General features: G+C 47.1%; 1 protein-coding gene across 3 annotated transcripts; it reads left to right on the top strand.

Annotated features, from left to right (window-relative positions):
- The first annotated feature begins 3689 nt into the window (after window positions 1-3689).
- Window positions 3690-9414, top strand: tnfaip8l2b (tumor necrosis factor, alpha-induced protein 8-like 2b). 3 transcript variants are annotated; one of them, XM_069940237.1, is made up of 2 exons: window positions 3690-3792; window positions 7918-9414. In XM_069940237.1, the coding sequence occupies exon 2, from the start codon at window positions 7924-7926 to the stop codon at window positions 8482-8484; it is 561 nt and encodes a 186-aa protein (XP_069796338.1). In that variant the 5' UTR covers window positions 3690-3792; window positions 7918-7923; the 3' UTR covers window positions 8485-9414. The 3 variants fall into 3 exon arrangements, with proteins under 3 accessions (XP_069796338.1, XP_069796337.1, XP_069796339.1); XM_069940236.1 differs by lacking the exon at window positions 3690-3792 and adding an exon at window positions 5497-5908; XM_069940238.1 differs by lacking the exon at window positions 3690-3792 and adding an exon at window positions 6664-6952.
- Window positions 9415-10422: the final 1008 nt, after the last annotated feature.

Here is a 10422-nt window from a genome sequence, read left to right as displayed (position 1 = left end):
GATAATAAAAAAATTACCAAATAATAAGACACCAGGAGAGGATGAATTCCCAATAGAATTCTATAAAACATTTAAAGACTTATTAATTCCGCCCCTCCTGGAAGTAATCAACCAGATTGATAAAACACAAAGCTTACCAGATTCATGTAAAACAGCAATAATTACAGTAATTCTAAAGCAAGGGAAAGATCCACTCACACCAGCGTCATATAGACCAATATCTTTACTTAACACAGATTATAAGATAATAGCTAAACTATTAGCAAGCAGATTAGCAAAGTATGTACCGAAAATGGTAAATCTAGACCAAACTGGATTTATCAAAAAAAGACGCACAACAGACAATATTTGTAAATTTATTAACTTAATTCATGCAGTAGAAGGGAATAAAGCACCAACAGTAGCAGTTGCTTTAGACGCAGAGAAGGCCTTTGACAGAGTAGAATGGAATTATTTGTTCAAAGTATTGCAAAAATTTAGTTTACCGGAGAAGTATATTAATTGGATTAAAGCATTATATAAGGGACCATTAGCGAAAGTGACAGTAAATGGACATGTATCAAAGCAATTTAACTTAAAGCAGGTCAACACGGCAGGGATGCCCACTATCACCTTTATTGTTTGCGTTAGCTATAGAACCACTAGCAGAATAGATAAGAACAGAAAATAATATAAAAGGGATAAAAATAAAAGACAAGGAATATAAAATCAGTTTATTTGCGGATGATGTTATAGTATACTTAACAGAACCAGAACTATCAATAAAAGAATTATATAAGAAATTGAAGGAATATGGAGAAGCGTCGGGTTACAAGATCAACGTAAATAAAAGTGAAGCAATGCCTATGAATAATGCGGATTTCTCAAAATTTAAGAAGGAATCACCATTTAGATGGCAAATGCAAGCAATAAGATACCTAGGTGTACAAATAAATAAAAATCTCGGCCAACTATATAAACTCAATTATTATCCACTAATGAAAAAATTACAGGACGATTTAGAGCATTGGAAAGATTTACCACTAACACTAATAGGAAGGATAAACTGCATTAAAATGAACATTTTTCCAAGGATATTATACCTATTTCAGGCATTGCCAATACACTTGACAGAGAAATTCTTCAAGGAGTTAAAGAAAATAATAAGGAAATTTTTATGGAAAGGGGGGAAACCGAGGATAGCACTAGATAAATTAACAGAATGGTATAAACAAGGAGGCTTACAACTGCCAAACTTTAAAAATTATTATAGAGCCGCACAATTAAGATACCTATCAGATTTTTATCAAACAAGGGAAAAGCCAGATTGGACTAGATTAGAATTAGATAAAATAGGGGAAAAGATACCTGAACACATATTATATAAATGGGATGAAAAATTGGTACAACATAGAAGTTCTCCAGTATTACATCATCTACTCAATATTTGGAAGAAGATTCATGTAGAAAGAAATAAAACAAATTATCAATTACCAAAACTAATATTGACGCAAAACAAGTTACTCCCTTTTACAATAGATAACCTTTCCTTTAGAGAATGGGAGAAAAAAGGGATTAAAAGAATAGAAAATTGTTTTTCAGGAAATAGATTATTATCCTTTGAACAAATGAAAGATAAATACAATATAACTCAAGATACAGCGCTGGCATATTACCAATTGAGATCCTACTTGAAGGATAAATTAGGAAGCAGTTTGAGTTTGCTGGATGGAAGTAACTTTGAATATGTGATTACAGATACAATGATAATCAAAAGATTTATAACAAATATGTATATTAAACTGCAAGAAAAGGAGAATGAGGAAACAAATGGTAAAACTAAACAAAAATGGGAACAAGATTTAAATATAAAGATAAAAAAGGAAACATGGGAGAAGTTATGCTCTGGAACGATGAGAAATACAATAAATACGAGGTTACGTATGATACAATATAACTGGATACACAGGCTATACATTACACCTCAAAAGTTAAATAAATGGGACCCAACAGTATCTGATAGATGTTTTCGATGTAAAAAAGAAATGGGAACAACAATTCATGCAATCTGGACATGTGAGAAAGTAGAAAAATTTTGGGAAGATCTCAATCAGATATTAAATAAAATAACAGAAAACAATATACCAAAGAATCCAGAGATCTTTCTCCTAAGTAACATAAAAAACAAAGAATTTGGAATTGATTTGGAGGATGCACAAAAAAGATTTGTTAAGATAGCTCTAGCCGTAGCAAAAAAATGTATTATGTCAACCTGGAAATTGGAAGATAATTTGAAAATACAACAATGGTATATAGAAATGAATAAATGTATTCCATTAGAAAAAATAACATATAGTTTAAGAAATAATATTGAAATATTCGAACAAATATGGAAGCCTTACGAAAACCTACCGGGGACAATCACTACCTAAGTTAACGGAAGGAAAAGGAAATGAAAAGAATGGACTCAGTGGAATTTCTGGTGTATTTTTATTGAATGACAACATTGTCTGACTGGTTTAATGTATCCTAGATTTTGTACCTTAAATGGACGGGAGGGGGGATGTAGGAAGGGTGGGATGGGAGGAGGGAGGTGGGGGGGGGGGGGGAGAAAATGGGCACTGTATATGTGTGAAAAGGAAAAAGTGTGTATCATGGTTAATGTGATTTATGGTGTGAAAAATAAAAAATTTAAAAAAAAGAAAAGAAAAAGGAATCAAGCGATTTTGATATAAGAATAAATTAACGAGACTTGTGGAGAGAGAGACATCTGGATCCTCCTCACTGGAAGACTCAAAATGTGTAACCCTCAATCCACTGGGTAGCACTGGAATATATTCACAGAGTGAAGCTCCCTCTGCACCATCCCGTCACACACCCCCGGGGTCAGACACATGGCGAAGCTCCCTTTACGCCATCCCATCACATACTCCCGGGGTCAACACAGAGTGAAGCTCCCTCTGCACTGTCCCATCACACACTCCCGGGGTCAGACACAGAATGAAGCAAAAGTCTCTGCCTCATCCCCCCTCCTCCCATAGCCCGTTCCATACACCCACCACCTTCTGTGGTTTTTTATAAAAGTTACCCCTCGCATACCTGATAAATCTCTCCCCCTTCCCCCCCTTAAACCTCTGGTTACTGATTCTCCAACTCTGCAAAAGGCTCTGCATGCCCTCACTAAATCTCCTCTTAACCCGCTGCCTCCCCTGCACAGGAGACTACCGACCACTTCTAGGAATCCCATTCGTGCATCCCTCAAGGAAAAGGCCCAGGCTTTTTTTTTTAACCCCCTCCCCACCGTGACCTTCCATTTTAGGCTTTCACCAAGCCTTTCTTGTTTCCCAATGCACAATTATAAACTAAACTGAAGCAGAATCGTAGAATATTGAGCAAGATAAGAGTGCAGGGAGGTCTTCCTTTTCTCACTGAAGTTGATATGCCCAGAGCGAATGGTAACCTCGTGACCCCCTCGGGATCTCGGCAAGAACCCGGGGAGGTCAGATAACGTTGCATGCTAACATTATTTGCAGAGTTGAGCAAAATTCGGCTGAGATTTTGATCTCGAGAGGAAGGGTGGGTTGTGTGGGCTTCAGTGAGGCCTGGCTGTTTCCACAGTGACAAGAGACAGGCCATCGGCCCTGAATGTTGCTGGAAGTGGTGGTGGTTGTGGGGGGTGGGGGGGGGAATTTTTTCTGGTTGGGTGTAGCTTGGCAGATGTCGTCAGCCCTGTGCGTCAGCCCTGTGGCTTCCTTTGCACGGTCTGTGGAACCAGGAAGAGGTTCGAACTGACAGAAGGGTTCGCGGACACAGGTAGGCCAAGGCATTCTGTGGTTTACATTTGGTGGGTTGTGGGGGGAATGGGGGTGGGAGGAGGGTGGAGAGGTGCAACACGTAGGGAAGGGGGGGTCACGGGCAGTGGTAGGTGGCATGCCACCTCACTGCCATGGGTTCTCTGTGGAGGGGCAGGGGTGTCAGCCGGGTGTGGAAGTGAGCGGGTGTGTCAGTGTGTTTGTGTGAGAGGGAGAGTGGTGTGTTATAGGTGTGAGTGGGTGCATGCGGGTGTGAGAATAGGGAAGAATGTGCAGTTGTGAAAGTGTGTGTGTGAGTGTGCACTCAACTGTTTATGTGTGAGAGTGTGTATAACTGTATTGATGTGTGATGTATGCAAGCGTGTGAGAATAGGCAAGAATGTGCAGGTACGAAAATATGTGTGTGCAGTCTGAAATGAATCTGTGTGTGAAACTGTGTGTTTGAATGTGTGTGTTTTTATCTGTGTTTGTGTATTTATCTGTGTCTGTCTGTATTTATCTGTGCATGTGTGTCTTGTGAGCGTGTGTGTTTATCTGTGTGTGTGTGTGTGTGTGTGTCTGTGTCTGTGTGCATGTTTATGTCTGTGCGCATGCATGTGTGTGTGTGTGTGTGTGTGTGTGTGCACATGTGTGTGTCTGGTGCATGCGTTAAACACAAAGGTGAGGGAATTTGACGGAAATGAGGTAGCACAAAAAACAAGATGTGTGTAAGTGGGGTGTTGGTGTTCAGCAGGAAGAGTGTGGGCAGAAGATCCTGATCACATGCTGGATAGGGAGGGTTATAGGGGACCAGAGGGGGTAACAGAGACAGGGAGGGGTGTAGGAGAACAGAGGAGGTTACAGAGACAGGGAGGGTGTAGGGGAGCACAGAGTCAGGGAGGGGTGTAGGGGACCAGAGGGAGTAACAGAGACAGGGAGGGGTTGGGGACTGGAGGAGGTTACAGAAACGGGGGAGGGTGTAGGGGACCGGAGAGGATTACAGAGATAGGGAGGGGTGTTGGGAATGGAAGGGGTTACAGAGACAGGGAGGCGTGTAGGGGATGGAGGTGGTTACAGAGATGGTGGGGGTGGTGGGGGGGTAGCTGGCAATTAAAGGAACCGACCTCGCCTAGCAGGTTCTCAGCCGCACAGCCGTGAGCACAGACAGCCAAGGTCCACTCACTGTCTGGTCAAGCAAAGCAGCAGAATAGAGGGAGGCTTCCCATCGATACCTCCCCATCATCCCCTCCGCTCTCCTCACAGCCCAAATCTCCTTGCCCAGTTGGGCCCCCAGCCACCAAACCCCACCCCCTCCCCAATGCAGACCATCCCCAGGTGCTGACACAGCGATCTCCTCCGTGACTATCCTGGGTCACTGTGTGTTTTGGATAGTCAGCCCAGATATGGATATGACAATCCCATTGGCCTGACCTTAGATTTATCTCATTTATCCTCAATGGAGAGAAACTTTAATCACATTTGGAATGACACAAGTGTCTCTGTGTGCCTTAAATTGGCCCACTTTCCCAATTAATGAGTGAAAGCTGTACAGGCCTGCGCTTGTGGATGGAGCATAACTTCCCAACTTCCAAAGGAAATTCTCACATTGCTTTTATTTCATTAAACATGCAAAGAAAATGAGACTTCAAGCGCAGAAGTGTCTCTCTGTGGGGCTTGTTGTGACTGTTTTCCTTTGTGGTTTGCAGACCACATCCTGGGCCACACACGTGGCTGCTTGAGTTCGCCTTTGATGCAGTTTGATCTTTGAAAGGAAAGGAACGCTGATCCAAGCACATTTAAACCAACAGATGGAGATCAGAGTGAAGCTCCCTCCACATTGTCCTGTCACACACTCCCAGGGCCAGACACAGGGGTGAAACTCCCTCTGCACCATCCCGTCACACATTCCCGTGGTCAAACACGGAGTGAAACTCCCTCCACACCATCCTATCACACACTCCCGGGGTCAGACACAGAGTGACGTTCCCTCTGCACTGTCACAAGAGGACCATTGTACATTTAAAATACACGGACTTCAGGAAGGTACCCAAGGGCAAGTGTCCAAATGGTTACAACAAGTGGGCATTCAGCACATGTTGACAATCTAGATCTGAATTATGTTCGAAGGGGAGAGAAGGGTAAGTGAATGTAAGCCTGTGAACACAGTGTTCCAGAGCCTGGTGCTGGGATCCTGCTGTTAAGAGTGTCTATGGGGGTGGTGTGATAGATGTAGTGTACACAGACATCTGTACTTCACCAGACAGATGGAACAAGAGGGATCCACAGTAGGTTGGATTGGAATGAGGTTCCCAGAGTCATAACAGAGGGATGTTTGAGTGAACAACTGTATTCCAGCAATCAAATCCAGAATCCTTGCTGTAACATCATCAATGTGGATGTGATTGGCCAGGAATCTTGCTGTAACATCATTGATGTGGATGTGATTGGGTGGGAACCTTGCTGTGACATCATTAATGTGGATGTGATTGGGTGGGAACCTTGCTGTGACATCATCAATTTGAATGTTATTGCCGGGATACTTACTGTGACATCATTGGTGTTCATGTGATTGGCCGGAATCTTTAGTGTGACATCATTGGTGTGGATGTAATTGGCCAGGAACCTTACTGTGACATCATTGGTGTTTGAGTGATTGGCTGAGATCCTTGCTGTGACATCATCATTGTGAATGTGATTGGCTGGGATCCTTGCAGTGACATCATCAGTGTGAAAGTAATTGGCTGGAATTTTTACTGTGAAATCATCAGTGAGAATGTGATTGGCTGGAATTTTTGCTGTGAGATCATCAGTGAGAATGTGATTGGTGTGGGATCCTTGTGTGACATCATCAATATAGATGCAGTTGAGAAGATTATTAAGAAGATGATAATCAGTTTATTGTTATACACAGCATACAGTATACAAGTTTACTGGAAGTATTTCTAAAAATTACCCACCTATAACAGTAACTTTAATGGAGTGAATTGTAAAATATATGGATATTATATATTTTCACAGTAATCCTTGTGCAAAAAGAAGTGACTTTGCAATAGTGCCAGCAGTCTTTTTGTGAGGTCAGAGCAGTCCCTGATCAGTGGAGCAAGGGGGTGATTCAAGAGCCTGATAGCTGTTGTGAAGGAACTACTCTTGAGACCAGAGGTTGGAGCGTGACACAGGAACTGGTGAGGTTTTTGATGGAGGGTGTTCAGGCGGCAAAAGGACAGGCTGCTCCAGCAGCAGGCGGGTTTTAATTGAGCCGATGGACTTTGAGAGGACTAGTTCACCAGGATATTCCCATAGACTGAATGCACTGGGAGGTTCTGTAGGGCAGAGGGACCTTGTGGGTATAAATCCAAGGATGCAGGTTCATAAGGAGGCAAAGAATTGTGGGATGGGATATTATTGTCAGATATACAAGTATAATGCTGATGCCGGGTTTTACTTCCTCCTCCCACCCCCACTCCAGAGCCGATGCTCGGTTTTCCCCCCTCACCCCCACATCTCCCTACTCCAGATCTAATGCCGGGTTTTACTCCCTTCTCCCCCTCACCCCCACATCTCCCTACTCCAGATCTAATGCCGGGTTTTACTCCCTTCTCCCCCCACCCCCACATCTCCCCACTCCTGACCTTGATGCCGGGTTTTACTTTATTCCCCCTCACCCCCCCCCCACATCTCCGGACCCGATCCCGGGTTTTATTTTATTCCCCCTCACATCTCCTCACTCCGGATCCTATGCCAGGTTTTACTTCCTTCCCCCCCACCCCCACATTTCCCTACTCCAGAGCCGATGCTGGGTTTTTCTTCCTGTCCCCTACCCCAAAATCTCCCCACTCCTGACCTTGATGCTAGGTTTTACTTTATTCGCCCTCACCCCCACATCTCCCCACTCTGGTCCCGATGCCGGGTTTTACTTTTATCACCCTCTTAACCCCCATATCACCCCACTCCATATCCAATGCCGGGTTTTACTTTATTCCCCCTCACCCTCCCACATCTTCCCACTCCGGACCTGATGCTGGGTTTTATTTTATTCCCCCTTATCCCTCCCCCAACTCCGGACCCAATGCCGGGTTTTCCTTCCCCCCACAACAGAGGTGATGCCAGGTTTTACTTTCTCCCCCCTCCTCCTCCCCTTCTATCCCAGGCCAGAATGGACCAGTTTAATTCCAAGGACCTGGCTCTCCGCACCCAGAAGAAGGTCCTCAGCAGGATGGCGTCGAAGACCTTGGCGAACCTCTTCATTGATGACACCAGTGGTGAGATACTTGATGAGCTCCACCGGGTGTCCAAGGAGTTCACAGGCAACAAGGCCGAGTCGCAGAAGGTGCTGAAGGACCTGGTGAAGGTGGCGGTGAAGATCGGAGTGCTTTACCGGCACCAGCAGTTCAGCCAGGACGAGCTGGACCTAGCTGAGGACTTTCGGAGGAAGCTGCGGCGAGGCGCCATGACCATGATCAGCTTCCATGAGGTGGCCTTCACCTTTGAGTACAGCATTATGGTGGACCTGCTGACAGAGTGCAGGGACCTCCTGCTGAAACTGGTGGCAAAGCACCTCACGCCCAAGTCCCATGGCCGCATCAGGCACGTCTTCAATCACTTCGCCAACCCTGACCTCCTGACGAAGCTCTACAGCCCCGGGGACCCCTATGGACCCCACCTGAAGAAGATCTGTGAGGGACTCAATAAACTGCTGGAGGAGGGGACACTATAGAGATGCCGTGTCCTGGTTCTCCCCTTCCTCTGTGTCTCCTCACCCTGCCTCCTTCTGCCTCAATATCTTCTCCCCTGCCTCCCTCTCCTCACCCTTCCTCCTCCCTCCACCTCCTCACCCTGCCTCCCTCCACCCTCCCCCTCAGCATCTCCTCCCCTGCCCCGATTCTCCTCCTGTCCTCCCCTCCACACCCTGCCTCCCTCTGACCCCCTCCCCTCCCCCTCAGCATCCCCTCCCCTACCCCCTCCATCTGCTTCTCTTCCTCATGCCCTCCCCCACCACTGCTCACCCTCCCTCAAGCTCTCCTCCCTCTGCCTCCTCTCAGGCTCCCCCACCCCTCCCTCCCTCCCACTGCTACCACCCCTCCTCTCCCTACCTCCCTCCACCACCTCTCCCTGTCTCCACCTCTCCTCCCACCACCCCCACCCTCTGACTCCTCCACTGCCCCTCTCTCCTCCACCTCCAACTCTCCTCCGCTATCCATGCTCCCTTTCCTCCACCTCTGCCCCTTCCTCTCTCCCTCTGCTTCCACTCTCCAAATAAACCCGGCTTTCAGTCAAATACTGGGCCCCCTCCTCCCTCACCTCCCTCTCGTACCCCCTTCCCCTCCCCCTCCTGTGCCCCCTTCCCCTCCCCCTCCTGTGCCCCCTTCCCCCTCACCTCCCCTTTCCTCAACACCACCTCCTCTCCTCTTCCAGCCCCTCCTCTTTCCCAAGACCCTGAGGCAAACACCCTCCACCCCCCACCCCACCAATTGCCCAGTTATGGTGATCCCAGGCCAGGACAGAGGCGACAACAATGGTTACTGGGACAACGGGAGGTGATGGCACCACGGTTGCCCGGCTGAGTACAGGAGCAGTTACTAAGACTGTGATTTTTTTTTTGGTGTGGCCCCCCATGTTAAAATGCTGGAAAATCTGTCTGAATGAAGTCCCCTGTTGACTCCTCTCTGTACAGTGAATATATAAAACTCCAAAATGGCGGCAGAGGCTGGCAGCCATTTTGTTGAGGGGTGGGCCATTGAGCTTCACGTGGCAGTGGGGGGGGGTGGAGGGATTCAGAAGAAAACTAGTACATCAGTGGGAGGGAAGGAGAGGGTGACGTTTGGTGTCCAGCACTTGCCAATCAACAGCCTCCCCCCCCCATCACCGTCTCCCCTCCTGCTCAATGGAGGGGTCCCAGAAAGACCCTTCCCCACCTCCTCCCCAGATGCTGATTGAACCACAGGATCCCACTCCCCCCACCCCCACCACCCAGCATATTGTTTCTCGGACAGCCAACTGGGAAACTCACCACCCCCCCTTCAATTTCACGGAACACCCAGCACAGCCAGCCCCTTTCTGCCTCTCGGCCCATGCAGTCCCCCTGTGGTGGTACATCACCGGCCTACTGCAGGGGGCAACCTCTTTACCTGCAGGAGTGTGAGGGGACAGGACAACACCTGGCCGGCTGTCAATCAGTCAGCCTGAATGGATCAAGCCCCACCCAGTCAGGTGTCAATCACCCTCCGTGATATAAGCCTGTGCCGGCCTCCTGAGGCCACACTCAGAGTTGCTGCAGCCACAGCCAGCCTGGCTCTGTGGAAATCTTTGTGGATTAAAGACTGTTGTACAGTCTTGACCTTGTGTGTGTGTGTCTGATTCTGTCTAACAGCGCACCACACCCCACCCCCCCCCCCAAATGGGATTTGAACCCTGCTGGCTGGTGCTGTATACAGTGTTGCCCTGACCGTGTCACCCTTCCCTCCCTCACCCATTACCCTCCATTTGTTTTACGTCCATGGGCCTATGGAGTCTGTCAAATGCCCCTGTTGCAGCCTCCTTCCATCCCTCCCAGCAGCGCATTTCCGGCCCCCACTCTGTTTAAAAATAAACTTTCAAAATTATGTCCTCTGGGCTTTGCAGCCTCCCCAGAAATGGACGACCCCCTCCAAAAGTC

The sequence above is a fragment of the Narcine bancroftii genome, chromosome 5 (genome assembly GCF_036971445.1).
Source record: "Narcine bancroftii isolate sNarBan1 chromosome 5, sNarBan1.hap1, whole genome shotgun sequence".
NCBI classification, from domain to species: Eukaryota; Metazoa; Chordata; class Chondrichthyes; order Torpediniformes; family Narcinidae; genus Narcine; species Narcine bancroftii.
The sequence above is the reverse complement of the archived record's forward strand: the minus strand, read 5'-3'. Positions and strand labels throughout refer to the sequence as shown.